Genomic DNA, 15,548 nt, shown 5'->3' with positions numbered 1-15,548 from the left:
TGGCTGTGTGGGCTATGTTGGCAAAGGTGGGGCACAGTTATGTGTGTAAAACGTAGGCGCTGATTTCTCCAACTCCTTTAGCCAGATAGTCGGGCAACTGTGAGGAAGCCCCCACAGTTCCAGGAAAAGAAGGAACTGGGCCAAGAGGAGGAAGGAAAACCAGCACCCTTGGTCTCAACAGATGGAACGAGGACCCGAGACTGGGCTGAGAGACCGGGGACGGCTGTGTGCCCCGAGAGCGAGCTGGCCGTGCCGAGCAGAGCCCGGTCCCTGGGCAAGTGCCGTCTTAGATGACCCTGGTGATCACACTGAGGGCGGTCAGTCAGCAAGAGACACTTGAGCGTCAAAGGTCCCATTAAGGAGCCAGCCCTTCACGGTGCTCTGGGATGCTCTTCTCCGGCTTGTCCTGAGCGAGACTCAGCCAGTGAGGAACGCTGACTTCCACCCTTGCTGCACTAGAGCAGCGCCCCTCTCTCTCAGGTCTCGCCAGATTCTTGTCAAAGCTCGGAATGGAAATAATGAAATAGCAAATCAGATTCCTAGAGCCGACTTGAGTAGTGGGTTGAATAGAGGTTTTTGTAATCATTGTGATCATTTTCATGACTTGGATGTTTTGTTGTGAAATTTTTCATGGTTTTAAGAGGCAGAGAGAGAGCTGCCACCTGCTGCTGTGGTCCTCAAAGGCCCACAACAGCCAGCACTAGAGCAGGCCAAAGCCAGGACCCAGAAAGTCAATCCAGTTCTTTCCCATGTGGCAGGGACTCAACTGTTTGAGCCGTCACTGCTGCCTCCCAGCATCTGTGTTAGCAGGAAGCTGGGATCAGGAGGCCGAGCGGGGTATTGAACCCAGGCACTCAGATATAGAACCCCTCACTGCCATGCTAGACAGCGGCCCCTAATTTGTCTTTAGGATACTTTGTTTTTAAAATACTTTAAAGCTTAAGTACTTAAATAGCAAATTTGATATAACTTTGTCATAATCTGTAGGATTTGACTAAGTTTTTAATCAATACTTAAATATATAAGAGCATTTAAAGATATTTTGATATATTAATGGTATCTGAATATTTATAAATATTTGTTAGATTTATAGATTTAAAAATCAAGCATTAAGTCAAATACAAATAGTTCTTAAGTTTTGTTTTTTGTTATTAAAAAAAAAAAATAGTCCTTCAGGGACAGCTGTCTGGCCTAGCGTTTAAGTCGCCAGTGGAGCTGCCCCCGTGCTACATCTGAGCGCTTGGGTTCAATGCCCGGCTCTGGCTCCTGACTCCAGCTTCCTGCTAATACAGACCGCAGGAGGCAGCGTCAGTGGCTCCAGTGAGGGGGTCCCTGCCACTCGTGAGGGAGACATGGGCTGAGTTCCCAGCCCCCAGCTTTGGTGCAGCCCTGCCCTGGCCATTGCAGGCATTAGTGAGCCAGCGGGTAGGGCCTCTCTTCTGTCTTTCAAATACATAAACGTTTAAATTCTTCAGAGAGTAAAGCCCCAGGCATCTGCGACATGGAGTCCAGTTGCAGTACAGTGCTGGGCTGCCCCTTGCTTAGGAAAGCACTGGATGGTTTGAGGCAGGCAAGTGACATTTTTCAGAAGATTGTAGAGAGAGAAGAGTGGAGGCTGTCTGATTTGGGGCCCGCTTTCACCTGTAAAGTCTGTGAAATGAATTCGCTCATTCATTCCACAACCATGAATTCATTGACTCCGTACGTGCGGGCACTTGTGAGATCCTCAAAGATAACTGAGAGCATCCACTTCCTGCCGGGGAAACCCCAGCTGGGCCGGAGATGCACAAGCAAGTGTGAAGTCCTGGGGCGGGCGTTTGGCGCAACACTTGGCCACTGCGTGGGAGACCTGCAGCCCATGCTGGAGGGCCTGGGTCCGAGTCCCAGCGCAGCTTCCTACTCGTGCATAACCTTGGGTACTTGGGTCCCTGCCAGTACAAGACACAGCCTCTACTGTGGTAAGCAGTCAGGGAGTGAACCGGCTGATGGAAGATCCCTCTCCCTCTCCCTCCTTCCCGCCACTTCACTTCGGGTCTTGTTCCTTTAGGAGCTGCAGGGTGGAGCCGTGCCAGAGAAAGCTGATGTATAATGATAGGTCTATAAGGCAGAAGGGCAGCTCTTTGCTAATGCACTTGCCAGAACTTGACACTCAGGAGGGTTTTAGTTTGCTGTCACTGCAGTTACCGTATTTGCATGAATAGTAATGATGTGCATTACGAGTAGGAGGGAATATGACATGCTGGAGTTCTGTAAAGGGTGACTCATTTATGTCTGCCTGTGTGCCACTAGCGTACGTTTATGATACAAAGAGTGAGAATCCGACAGGTGGGCCCTGTGCAGGGAAGAGGTCAGCAAAGGCGCATGGAGGGAGTGAGGAGGCTGGAGGAAGGAGGAGAGACAGGTTGGATTCCAGGCGAGTGAGCGCCAGCTTGGCAGAAGCAATCAGGAGCGCTCCTGGCTCGGGCTGGTGGGCCCTGTGCTTGGGTGTGGATATGGGGAAAGGGGTTCCTCCTTGTTCATGGGACTTGTGAATCGAACTCTCATTTTCACCTTCTCTGCCAACAACCAGCAGGACTCCTGTGGCAGTCCCGGGGAAGCAGGGTGTTGTCACAGTTGCACTGTGGTCAGAGGCAGAGTCGTACACACTCGTTCTGTCATTTCCCAAACTGAAACCCTGAAATGAGTGATCAGAGTGACCCAAAGGTGCCCCTCTCAGCTCCCCTCTCCTGCCCCCACCTCAGACCCCCACTGAGGATCATGCAGCTGCAGGTGTGAAAAAGAAAAATGCAAACCAAGAAAGATGAGCGACAGTGCTGGGGCAAAGCACATTGTCTTGCAGAAACTCTACCACTAGCGAGTATCATTTTAAAACTGATTGTGGTCCAGCAGGTTAAGCCAACACATGGGATGCCCGTATCCCAGTTTGGAGTGCCTGTTACAGTCTCCACTACTCTGTGCCCCCAGTCCAGCTTCCTGCTAATGCACTTGGCAGGCAACAGATCATGGCCCAAATACTTGGGCACCTGCCACCCACATAGAGTTCCTGGCCTACTCCCAGCCGTTGATCCCCTTTGGGGAGTGAACCAGCAGATGAGATATTCTCTCTCCCTCTCTCCCTCCCTCCTGTCCCTCTTTGTCACTCTGCCTTTCAAATAAAATCTTTAAAAATATAGACTTAAAAGAGCCTTTAAACAAATCCAAGTAGTTCTTTGAAAGGCTGGACTGCAGCCGCCCTGGGATGGCAAGGCCCCATCACATGGCTGGCACGAGACGCAGCCCACTGCCACCCATATTTGCAAAAATAAGCAAATGGAACTACATCAAACCAGAAGGTTTCTGCACAGCAAAGGAGACATTTTATTGGCAGGAGAGCTGTACTATATTGAGGATTTCTGTGAAATGGGTAGATTTTTGGCTGCTCTTGGCACACATACCACACACATACACACATGCGTAACTCTAACAGGTATGTTACTTGCTTCACTAAAGCAACCATTTTACTGTCCAAATATATCCTATAACCTCATGGTGAATAACTTAAATACATACAATAATATTTATTAATAAAAATTAAATGAAATGCAAGGGTGAACAAGCTTGGTGGTTTGTTCCACAGTTAGCAAGGCTGTGGGGAGGTGTGACCCACAGTTACCACTGGGTGGCGCTTCTTGAACCTACTGAACAGCTGCCTTTGCTCTCAGAAGTCACTCCCGTGGGCTTCTGGGTTTGCTAATCGAGCTCCTCAGGCGTCTCTTTGGCAGTGAGAACACTCACTTCCGGGCCCTTCCAGACCTTAAAGTACAGGGATGAGGGGTGGTACAAGGGTATGTAAACACGTTCATGAAAAATTGCATTAAAATACCCATTTAGTGCACAAAGCTCCTGAAAAACATGCACACAAGAAGACTTGGAAAAGCTTTGCATAGGTTTCAGAAATTTTTTTTTTCCCAAACTAAGCATCTCTCCTAATTGCACTCTCCTGCAGAAGTTTGCAAGCACAGTTGCACAAGGCAGGCTTGTGTTCTGAGCGTCGCTCCCTTCCCTCTGTGCTCACTGGCTCACACCCAGGAGAGGGAGGGCTGAAGGGACAGGATGAAGACGGACAGGCCCAGGACACAACAGCATCTTGTCCTGCTGAGAGGGCCATGTTGGATGAAGCCCCCGCGCGGGCTGCTCTGCCCGTGTGAGCACGAGCCCCTCACCGATTTCTGAGACCCCGAGATGCGTGGGATTCAGGGGTCCGTAGGTTCCTTCCAGCTGCAGGCTTGACCACACAGCCCAGGCTCCCCAGCAGGGCTTGCGAAAGGGTGGCCTTGGAGCACACCCACCGCCTGTCCCGAGAGGCCGCTCTGCGCCCCAAAGGGGTGGATTCTTCCCATGACTCACACTCCTCAGCTACTTTTTTTTTCTGTCCTTAATTGAGATTTTATTGGTGTTGAATCAGCACATACATTTTAATTTGTACACAATTCTTAACATACATACCAAAAATCTAAAAAGCCATGAATTGTCATTCTTTTTTTTTTTAAGTTATTCCGGTGACTTTCCAGCTTCAAATTTGGAGGCAACTCTTCCTTTTGTTTTTTTTTGGTTTTTTTTTGTTTTTTTTTGTTTTTTTTTTTTTTTTGACAGGCAGAGTGGGCAGTGAGAGAGAGAGAGAGAGAAAGGTCTTCCTTTGCTGTTGGTTCACCCTCCAATGGCCGCCACGGCTGGTGCACCGTGCTGATCCCATGGCAGGAGCCCGGCAGCAACTCTTCCTTAAGAGGCTATCAAGGCCAGCGCCGCAGCTCAATAGGCTAATCCTCCGCCTTGCGGCACCGGCACACCAGGTTCTAGTCCCGGTCGGGGCACCGGATTCTGTCCTGGTTGCCCCTCTTCCAGGCCAGCTCTCTGCTGTGGCCAGGGAGTGCTGTGGAGGATGGCTCAAGTCCTTGGGCCCTGCACCCCATGGGAGACCAGGAGAAGCACCTGGCTCCTGCCATCGGATCAGCGCAGATCAGCGCGGGGCGCTGGCCAAGGCGGCCATTGAAGGGCGAACCAACGGCAAAAAAGGAAGACCTTTCTCTCTGTCTCTCTCTCTCACTGTCCACTCTGCCTGTCAAAAAATAAAAATAAATAAAAAATTTTTAAAAAGGCTATCAAGTACAACTATCTTCAAATGTTGCTGTTACATAAATCCCACCCATTCACAATATAATAGCATATACATGACTCTCGAATTTTCAGTCTTTCACGGCATGTTAACAAGGAGGTGGAGTTTTCTCCTTTGGAGAAATTACTTCTTTGAAAGACAGGCAGTGACAGAAAATCTTCCAGCTGCTGGTTCACTCCCCAATGGCTCGGGCCGGATCAGACCAATGCCAGGACCCTTGGTCCCCATCCAGGTCTCCCACATGGGTGGCAGGAACCCAAGTACTTGAACCATCATCTGCTGCCTCCCCAGGTGCACGCTAGCAGGAAGTCAGAGTGGAGCGGAGCCGGGACTCAGGACTCTGACACTAGAGGTGGCGTCCTAATTGCTGTGCCACCCCTTTGCTCCTCTTCCACACAGGGAAATGCTTTCTATCACTTGTGTTCCCCAAAGTTGTGCAGAAATTAGTATTTGTGGGCTCCGGATGTTGAGTGGGGGGTGCAGAACAAGAGCTCCCCCTCCCGCCCTCCTTGTCTGTCCATCTCCTGGCCTGGAGCGCAGCATGCTCACTGGACTCACAGGGTGGTCTAGACAGGAGCTGGGCTCATCTTTGCTCCTGAGTGATACCTCCCTTGACGCCCTCTCTCCTCCTGCCGCAGAGGCCACTGTTTGGCAAGCTCTGCTGGGGAGCCTGGGCTGTGTGGTCAGGCCTGCCTCCCTGTGGGCTGGGGTGTGCCCCCGGGCCCCTGCAGCGGGCCTGGAGGGCCCAGGCTCCAGGCGGGTGTAGGAAGCAGAGCCCAAGTCCTTGCCCCCATGCGTGAGAATTATTAACACACGTAGTAAGCGATGGATACTTACTTCAGCCTCGCCCTTTTTCCTTGTTTATGTTTGTTTTATAGAGCAAGCTGTCACTGTATACACATATAGCATTTATTATGTTCACACACACATGTTCTCAGGACCATGGCTTACAACTTTATTGGCTGAAGTGCAGGATCAAAAAGTTGGGAGACCTGGGCTGGCATTTGGCAAAACAGTTCTGCCACCGCTTGTGATACCTACATCCCGTCACAGAGTGCCTGGGTTCGAGTCTCGGCTCCTCCATGCTGCATCCCAGCTTCCTGCTAATGCGCCCTGGGAGGCAGCAGATGATGGCCTGGGTACTTGGGCCCCGGCACCCACGTGGGAGATCTAGATGGAGTTTCTGGCTCCTGACATGTGCCTAGCCCCGCTCTGGCTGTTGCAAACATTTGGGGAGTGAACCAGTAGGTGGAAAAATATCTCTCTCTCTTTCTCTCCCCACCACCTTCCCCCTTTCTCCTCTCTCCTCTTCCCCCAACGTTCCTCCCCTTCCCCCTCCCCCTCCCTCCTCCCCCTCCCCCCTCCCTCTTCTCCCCACCTTTGGAAGACAGGAGGAAATGAACGAGGCAGAGAGGGTAGCCTGCAATTTCTGTCACTCCGGGTGCACCTGCCTCTCAGGTTGGCTCTTTCTCAGGCTCCAAGCAGTTTGGCAGGAGCCTGAGAGCAGGCGTCTCTCTGGCCACAGACGCAGTCCACGGAGCACCAGGGGCAAGCGTTGCCGGTGGGGCCGTGGAGGGACGCGGTGTCCCAGAGCGAGTCCTAGGAGCCACCGCAGCCTCTCTGGGCCTGCGAGGGCCCTCTGGCTGCTGGAGGGGATTCAACCCCTGAGCACCCTGGCAGTTGTCCTTGTTGAAAGGGCAGCCTTTGGGGTTCAGTGTACAGGCCTCACAGGGGGGCCTCACAGGGGGTCCTCACAGGGGGGTCTCACAGGGGGTCCTCACAGGGGCCTCACAGGGGTCTCACAGGGGTCCTCACAGGGGACCTCACAGGGGGTCCTCACAGGGGTCTCACAGGGGGTCCTCACAGGGGTCTCACAGGGGTCTCACAGGGGGTCCTCACAGGGGGTCCTCACGGGCCTCACAGGGGGTCCTCACAGGAGGCCTCACAGGGCTCTCACAGGGGTCTCACAGGGGGTCCTCACAGGGGGTCCTCACAGGGGCCTCACAGGGGTCTCATAGGGGGCCTCACAGGGGTCTCACGGGGGGGGGGGGGGGGGGGCCTCACAGTGGGTCCCTCCTGTGTGTCAAGCAAGGGTTTCCCATTCCTTCAGAACTACCCGATTTTTTATTTGGTTTTCTCTCTTGTTGTTACTACAGTGTTATTACTGGTTTTAGTCTTCCCCGCCTTCCAGTTCTTGGGCACTCACCACAGGCAGCCCGCCTGTGCCAGGCATTCCACACACACGATTCTAGTCTCCAAAGCGCTCTGGCCACACGTAGATTCGCACCCATTTGAGGGAAGAGAAAAGAAAAGCTGAGGAGCCGGGCTGTCTCCTAATGAGAACCGAGATGTGGCCCAGGGCTGTGGCGCCTTCTCATTGCTAACACAGGAGGGCAGGCCTGAGTGCCGTGCGTGGGAGACGCTGAGTGCCACCTAGGGTCTCGGGGTGCACTGTGACAGGGCGGGGGTGCCTGCCTGGGCTCAGAACGGGGCTGCGTTGTGCCTTTGTCCCCAGGCGTGGATGAGGTTCTGTGGTCGCTGCTGCCTGTCTGGGGCTGGACGCCATGTGGTTTCCAGCATCCACCCGAGGGCCTGTTCCTTTTGATCCGCGGGTTTTGAAGTTTTATCTTCTGCTGAGCTTCGTTAAGCCCTCAGTCGGCCTGAAGATCCCAGCCCCCTGCGCTGGAGACGCTGTGTGCCTCTTGGCTTCAGGTTCACAAATTGGCCCAATTAGATGGGTAAATGAGCCACTCTAGCTTTCTGGAGCCCTGGTGAAGAGCTTTGCAAAATAAAATAGCACTTCTAGTTTTCTAGCAAGCAGTCTGCAGGAGAGCAGCATGTGGCGTCTGTTGCAAAGTGCGCGGCTCGAGCCACGCCCAGCTTGAAAGCAGACTTTGAGACCTCCCCGCCGACAGACAGGGCGGGGGACCCACGGCCCCGGGCCCTGCCCCCAAGGCCGGGCTGCACGAGCGTTCCCAGGCTGGCACTGGCGTTTTGGGGGAGCTGTAGCCAAGAACGGCGGGGTGTACCAGCAGCCACGTACAGATGATTTTATTCTGCACTGCCCGAGAGCGCCTGACAAGCGGGCTCAGCACAGCCGGCCGGCGTGGGAAGCAGTGGGGAGGCAGCAACTCCCAGGTGAGGGCAGCTTGGGACAGGCGGTGTCCCCCGGGGACTGAGGACACACACGCGCTCGAACCCCCCACCGGGGCTGTTTCCTGTGTGTATAAAAGTGACAGTAATCCGCACCTCATAGGGTTTCGCCAGGGAGGATTAAATGAGATAATTCGTGTAACGTGCTTGAAACATAATAGGCACTCAATAAACTCACGGGCCCTTCCTTCCTCCCCGGAGCCTTTCAACTCGGCCTCCCGCGCAGGCAGCCCTCTCGCCGGCTCAGCTGGCTCTTCAAACAATCTTATTAATGCCCATTAAGCTGAAACCCAATAAAAGTGCCAATAGTCGGTGTTGAAATAATTGATGTCGCCGACCGCGCCCGGGGAGCACCCAGGCAGCCCCCCACCCCCCACCCCCGGCCGGCCAGCCTCACACCTGGGGGATGAATTTCACAACTGTAATTGCTGCCATATAATTCTTATTAATGTTGTGCTATAATTCCTATTTATTCCACGGGGCTTGTAAATGCATTAGGACTTGTCAACATATTATCGTACGCCGTTTATGATCTGTGGAATTATGTCCTCTAGGGCCGCATTGTGCAGAAGGCTCAGGATCGATGCTTCGGGCCTCGTTAAGGGAGCGCCGGGAGGGGCTGCCAGCCGCCCCCGCCCCGGCCCTTGCCCCAAACTCAAGTCCACAGTGCAGATTTTCAGTTCAGTTCTCAGCATGGCCCTCGATCTTCCGGAATAGGAGAGAACACCTTCCCCACCCCCACCACCAGCCCCCTACCCCGGCTGCACCCTGTAACTGTGAGGGAAGCAAGCGTGGGGGCTCGGGCCAGGGCCGAGTGTGTAGCCGCGGCTCGGCCGCCCAGGAGCCAGAGCTGCACTCACTTTCTGCGCCCGGCACTTCCGCCCTTCGCTCCCGAGCGAGCCCAGGAACCTCCTTGCAGCTGCAAATTGCTTCCGGGTCTTCCCAGATCAAATTTATTTTCTAAAAAATGCATTCCCGCTGGAACCACCTACTACGTGCAAAACACACTGCCTTCCCGGAGCTGCTGTCACGTGCTAGGACGCTGAGCTGTGGCCTGGGTCTGGATTCCACCCACCAGCATGGCAGGCAGTGCCTGCGCAGGGCGAGAGGAGGCGCCGCCATGGCCACCAGTGCTCACTGGCGTTGCGGCAGAGCCTGCTCCAAGCCTCTGCCCAGCTGGCCTGCCACAGAATCAAGTTCAGGCCCTTGCTCTGCCACCTCTCAGCCATGCATGTGGGGGGAGCCGTTCCCCTCCTCCCTTCCAGGGCTGTCAGGGAGTCCCTGTGCCTGGAGTCCCCCAGGGCAGCCAGAGCGGTGCTGACTGTGTCCGGGGCGGCCGGGCCGGCCTGAGCGGAGCTGCCCGCCCCTGAATGCCGCGTGGCTCTTGTGCTCCCGCAGGCAGCGAGTACGACGAGGAGGAGGTGGACTACGAGCAGTCAGACAGCGACGAGTCCTGGACCACAGAGAGCGCCATCAGCTCCGAGGCCATCCTCAGCTCCATGTGCATGAACGGAGGCGAAGAGAAGCCTTTCGCCTGCCCGGTGCCTGGGTGCAAGAAGAGATACAAGGTACACAGGGGGCGCTGGGCACCGGGCACCCCCGCGGGGGACGGGCGGGCCTCGGGGAGGCAGTGCGGCCCTGCTTCCACAGATGGTGGGGGGCGAGGGCCCTGTGCGGCGGGGCGGGGCCCTCACGCACTTTCATGTGCACCTGCGGCTGAGCAGGAGGTGGGAGGAGAACTAGTGGGGGATGGAGCCCGGGACGTGCCTCGATCTGGCCGTAGGAGCATGGGCCCGAGGGTCGGGATAGCGAGAGCGGCGCCCTCTGTATTTGCCCAACACCTCGCCCCGTGGCTTCTCAGCAGGGGCTCAGGGAAGACCCTGGCCCCCCTGGGAGACCCGGAAGCCTGAGAGGGGGATCCGGAGAGAACAGAACGGAGCTTCGAATTTTTTTTCTCCCGGTCACCAAACCGCGCCAGTCAGCTCCAGCCTCCTGTGCAGGCAGCTGGGGGCCCAGATTCCACCCCCCCCATTCAGAAAACTCATGGAGGCGGAACACTGGGAGACACCCCAGCGTGGAGCGGGGCACCCAGGGGTGTCTTACAGAATGGAATCGTGAACTTTGCCAGAAGGCGTTCGCAGCTCTTGCAAATCCAAGTGCGAGGTGGGAATGGGAGGAGCAGGAACGGGCCGGGGCCTTCATGCCACCGCGGCACGCAGAGCCCCGCGGCCTGGGAGCCGCAGCCAGCCCGAGCACGTGTGCGGTCGCTGCGGCTTCAGTGCCTTCTCTGCCTGCTCCCATCAGGAAAGCAGGAACGCAGACGGATGGCAAAGGTAAGTGGGCCGAGGCCTCCCACTCAGGGGACCACGGTGTCCTCGGCGAGGCCCCGGCGCTCTTCACTGAGCGAGCCCACAGCGAGAGCCCAGGACGGAGACGGGAGAGCCCCGGCGCGGCGCGGGGCTGGGGTGCGCGCGTCTGAGTCCTGTGTCCCCGCCACCTGCCCAGCGCCTCGGGGACTGGCGGACCAGCTCACGTCCCCACAGGGCAGCTCGGTCACCTTCTCATGTCACGCTAGGAAGTCTGTGCCCTGGACGCCAGCTCTGCCGCCTTCCTGCCATCTCTTGCGAGGAGGAGGGGGTAACTGGGCCACGCCCTTTGTTCAGTCTCGCAGGGCCAGGCAGTCTGTGTGACCCCCCCCCCCCGCTTCATTCTTGCTCCCAGTACTTGTCCCTTCTCCTGGCCGTTTCTGTTTCCCTCCATTTTCTTGGCCTCCCAGCATTTCCCACGTGTAAGTTGGTGGGACCTTTCTGAATGTTCTCGCTGCACCCGGGAGGCTGCCGGCTTCTGTGTGCCCTTAGCCTGGTGGCGCTGCCTGGCTTCTTGTGTGGGGCGGCGCTGCTCTCCACTTAATTACTCTTTTTTTTTTTTTTTTTTTTTTTTGGACAGGCAGAGTGGACAGTGAGAGTGAGAGACAGAGAGAAAGGTCTTCCTTTGCCGTTGGTTCACCCTCCAATGGCCGCCGCGGCCGGCGCACCGCGCTGATCCGATGGCAGGAGCCAGGAGCCAGGTGCTTTTCCTGGTCTCCCATGGGGTGCAGGGCCCAAGCACCAGGGCCATCCTCCACTGCACTCCCTGGCCACAGCAGAGGGCTGGCCTGGAAGAGGGGCAACCGGGACAGAATCTGGCGCCCCAACCGGGACTAGAACCCGGTGTGCCGGCGCAGCTAGGTGGAGGATTAGCCTAGTGAGCCGCGGTGCCGGCCTTAATTACTCATTTTTAACATTTTTATTTGATGCATTTGAGTCAGAGGTGGACAGCAAGCTCCCATTCGCTGGAGCCTGCCCAGGATGAAGCCAGAGCCAGGACCCCCATCCAGGTCTCCCCTGGGAGTGGTAGGGACCTGAGCGCCTGAGCTGTCGCCTGCTGTCCCCCAAGGGACGCGTGAACGGGCAGCTGGGTCTGAAGCAGTGGAGCCAGAACTCCAGCCCGGGCGCTCTGCTGCAGGCCGCAGGTTTCCCAAGCAGAATTGGCCATGCCGGACCCCGCCCCTTTCATTCTCCTCTCGCCTTCCTCGCCGCGCGGCGTGAGGAGAGGGACACTGTGGGGCCGGGCAGACCCAGCACTTGGCCCTCTTGTAGATGCCAAGGCAAGTCAGACTTTCCCTGCGCCTGCTGTGGAACAATCTCTCCCCCACAAACTAGCTGGAGGCGCTGCTGCGGAACCCCCAAACCTGGGTCCGCTCACCGGAGCCAATCACTGGCTTGGGGTAGTGAAACAAAGTAGGGACTGACTGCGAGGCGCAGAGCCAGGGGCCAGGCTGCTATGGCCAGTTCCTGGGCTCCCGAGGTCGGGGTGGAGGTTCTTAGACTGCAGCTGGGCTGAGAGGCGTGTGCACAGCTCGCGTCCAGGCCCCTGGTTGGTCGGTGGCACTCGCGATCTGCCTGGGGTCGGTCCTACCGAGCTCCTGTGCTCTCTCGGGAATTTCTGATGGCCAGGTGGGCTCCAGGTGGCCTGGAGGCTGCAGGCAGGTGGTCGTCACCCTCTGCCCCGGACCTGGAATTCCCCTGCACAAGCCCCTCGGGACGACACTGGCCAACGGGGTTTTCTCTTCAAGAAGCCGTAACTCCTGTGTGCAGTGGGGAGACCCTTGTAGGGCCAGCTGTGCCACTCCCTCTGTTCTCTTTGATAAAGGACAGGCGAGGACGCCTTGGGCTCAGGGAGACCGCAGGGGTCTCTATCCAGCAGGTCTCCGGGTGGACTGAGAATCCGCTGTGCTCCCCGTCTCGCTGGCATTTACCGCGCACTGGGAGAGGACAGGACGGGACAGGGACGTGGCCGTAGAGCTGTCTCCACACGCTCCCCCATGTTAATCCCTTTGCCTAGGAAGCCCTCTCCCCTCTGTAGGGGAAGAGGACTTTGCTCTGCAGCCCTCAGCAGGGCTGAGTTGTAACAAAAGACGGGTTAATTAAGAAGAGAAAGGTGCAAGTTCACTGCCAAGCGCATCCTGCAGATATGCGGGAGAGGCCCAGCACGGAGCTGTGGAGCTGTCGAGGCCCTGAGCTCAGGCTTGGGTGGCGTCTTCAGCACAGGGCAGCCGGTCTGCAGAAGGTGACCGGTGAAGGGAGCCCCGAGGGCAGCGGGCAGAAAGGCCAGTTGCTCATGCGGACGCCGGAGGGTCTGAGTCTCAAGTTGCCCCAGCAGTCACCCCGTGTCCTCCCGGGGGGACAGCTTTTGTGCTTGTGCATCTGTGTCCTGTTTTCAGGTGAGAGAGGGCGGGCAGAGGGTCGTGGGCCTGCTGCTTCTCAGTGGCCATCTGCTCAGTGAGACTCCCGGCAAAGCACCTGTTTGCTCCCCACCTCTCCTCCTCCTCCTCTCCATCCCCATCAGTGCCACCTCCTCCCGAAGCCCTCACAGACTGAAGCTGCTCTGCTCTCACCTCTGACCTCCCCAGTGCCACGTGGTGCCGCTGCTGGCGGACACTGGCCACGGGGGCGCCGGCTGCCCCAGCACCTCGCAGCACCCGCTCCTCTCCATGGGTCTGGCACGTGGTGGATGCTCTGAGGACAGGGGCGGGGCCGCCCACCCCTTCCTTGCTTCCTCCCTTGGGATCCGGGGTCACCCATCCGCCGCCTTCTGGGAGGCTCCTGGCTTTTTCCTCACTTCTGGGCCAGAGAGTGCAGACCCTGCCCCCTTCCTAATCCCTGCTAGGGGCACATGCTGGGAGCTTTTCTCCTTTGATGGTGTCTGTGTCCCAGCAGTGAGAATCAAAGACCTTTGGTATCTTTGAGAAAAGTAGACAGAACAGGCAGCCATCCCGGCGCGGCCCCCAGCCATGGCTCTGGGGGGAGCAGCAGCCAGTCCGGTAGATGGGCACAAGGGTCCCAGCAGAAGCCCTTGGCTGGGGAGGGGGTCACCAGGGACACCTGCTTTCAGGACGGCAGGGGGCACAGAACATCCAGGGCTTCCAGAAGCGTTACTGGGTGAGCGTCTGGCCTTGTGGTTCACACGCTGCTTCGGACGCCCACATCAGGGTTCCCCAGTTCGAGACCTGGCTCCGGCTCCCAATTCCTGCTTCTGGCAGATGTGCACCCTGGAGGGAGCAGTGATGGCCCAAGTAGTTGTGTTCCGGCCACCCTTGGGGGACACCTTGACTGAGTTCCTGGCTCCTGGCATTTGGGGAATGACCCAGGCTGGGTGCTCGCTCGCTTGCTCTCTCCCCCATTGACCCTGGTGAACACTTTAAATCAGTGCGACAGAGAAAGAGGAGCCAGCTGGCAGGTTCCTGTGGCCCAGCCACACACACAGTGTGTACTTCCGAGCCTGCCGCCGTCGCCTCCGCTCTGGCTCGGCATCCATCTCACCGTGGACTGGCTTCCCGCGGCTGCAGCGAAGTCTGCTTACAAACCTGCCCTCGCTATTCCTTAAAAACTCAGGCTGGAGGGAGAAGCGACCCGGCCGCTGCTGGTGTTGCTGTGCCTTTCTGCTTCTTGGTTGGGGCTTCTGTTTCTCGTTTCCTCTACTTTCCAACAAGGTGTGTGTGGCGCTGGACACAGAGGTCGCCAGATTTTCAGCGATGCATCCTTGGACAGGCTCCCTGTCAAAACAAGGACGTGGGATGTCCTAGGAACCCTTCTTCCACAGGATAGGGTCCTAGCAGGTGCTCCAGGGCTACTTGTTGAGCTGTGAAGTGGATCGTTGGTGAGCAGGCCAAAAAATGTACACTTCTAGCATTTGGGAGTCTTTGTGCCAGTCCTCAAAGTCTCATTCTTTCGTTCTCTCTCGCACACACAGATGCGGTGTAGGTTGGCCATTATCCACAGTTCTGGGCACTGCCTGGGGTCTCGCCTCCATCTGCCGTTTGGGAGGTTCAGCTGGGTGGATGTACAGCTGGCCTCTTCACTCGTGGGCCTGGGCGTCAGCTGCGATGGCGGGAGCTGTAGGGGGTGGTGGGGCCTAGCTCTCCATCCCCTCGTGGGTTGTGTCCTGTCCCAACAAGTGCTGTTCCCCCAGCGTGGCTTTAGCCAAGTACTGATTAAGGTTCTCCCTGGCTCTGCATGAGAGGATTGCTAAGAGGGGGCCCAGGGCCCAGGCCAGGTGTTCACAGCAGAGGTCTGTCCTGCCTCAATGCAACGGGCGGCCGGAAGACTGAGCACAGCCGGCTGGGGCTATTTGGCATCTCTGTTCCACAAGGTCAAGCAGGGATCTCTGCATACGACTTTCTAAACATCAGAGTGCCCTGCAAATCTGCGAGGAAAACGCAACAGTGCTAACTAACTGAATACTTCCATTTTTATTGCAACTGTCTCAGCATCTCCCATGGGACGTGGGGTGGGAAACAGTCTTGTAACACATTCATTCGCTCAGAGATAGGCACTGAGCCGCTACGTGCCAGGCATTGTGCTATTCAGGGAACAGAGAAACAGCCCGTTTCCTGGAGCTGGTTAAGGGCACTCTATCTTCATAGAGTGGGAAGACTTGGAATCCTGAGGTGTGGGGCTGACCCCAGCAGGCCTGGGTGTAGTCGATTTTAGGAAACACTAACTCGTACTCAACTTCAGCCTCAGGCCCTCTGTTCCTGGGCTATGTAATCTAGCACTAGCTGACTTGGAAGTCAAGCCCTGTGCTCAGGTCTCGCCCCAGCATTCGATTGGGATGAGCAGTATTAACCGTGTAACTTGTAGAGTGTGGATACAGAAATGGAGTCTTACATAGAATATGCCAGTGACCAGGCAAACCCAACTAA

The 15,548-nt window shown here is 56.7% G+C and overlaps 1 protein-coding gene across 3 annotated transcripts in view; it reads left to right on the top strand.

The window, feature by feature from the left end:
• The window catches only part of JAZF1 (JAZF zinc finger 1), a 335,261-nt gene that overhangs the window by 316,310 nt on the left and 3,403 nt on the right, over positions 1-15,548 (top strand). For all 3 annotated transcript variants that reach the window (XM_051853259.2, XM_070059687.1, XM_070059686.1), the window contains one exon: positions 9,704-9,873. In XM_051853259.2, the coding sequence (XP_051709219.1) occupies positions 9,704-9,873 (170 nt within the window). The remainder of the gene's footprint in view (positions 1-9,703; positions 9,874-15,548) is intronic.

The sequence above is a fragment of the Oryctolagus cuniculus genome, chromosome 16 (genome assembly GCF_964237555.1).
Source record: "Oryctolagus cuniculus chromosome 16, mOryCun1.1, whole genome shotgun sequence".
In the NCBI taxonomy this organism is placed as follows: Eukaryota; Metazoa; Chordata; class Mammalia; order Lagomorpha; family Leporidae; genus Oryctolagus; species Oryctolagus cuniculus.
Note: the sequence above shows the minus strand (reverse complement) of the source record. Positions and strands in the feature narration are given on the sequence as shown.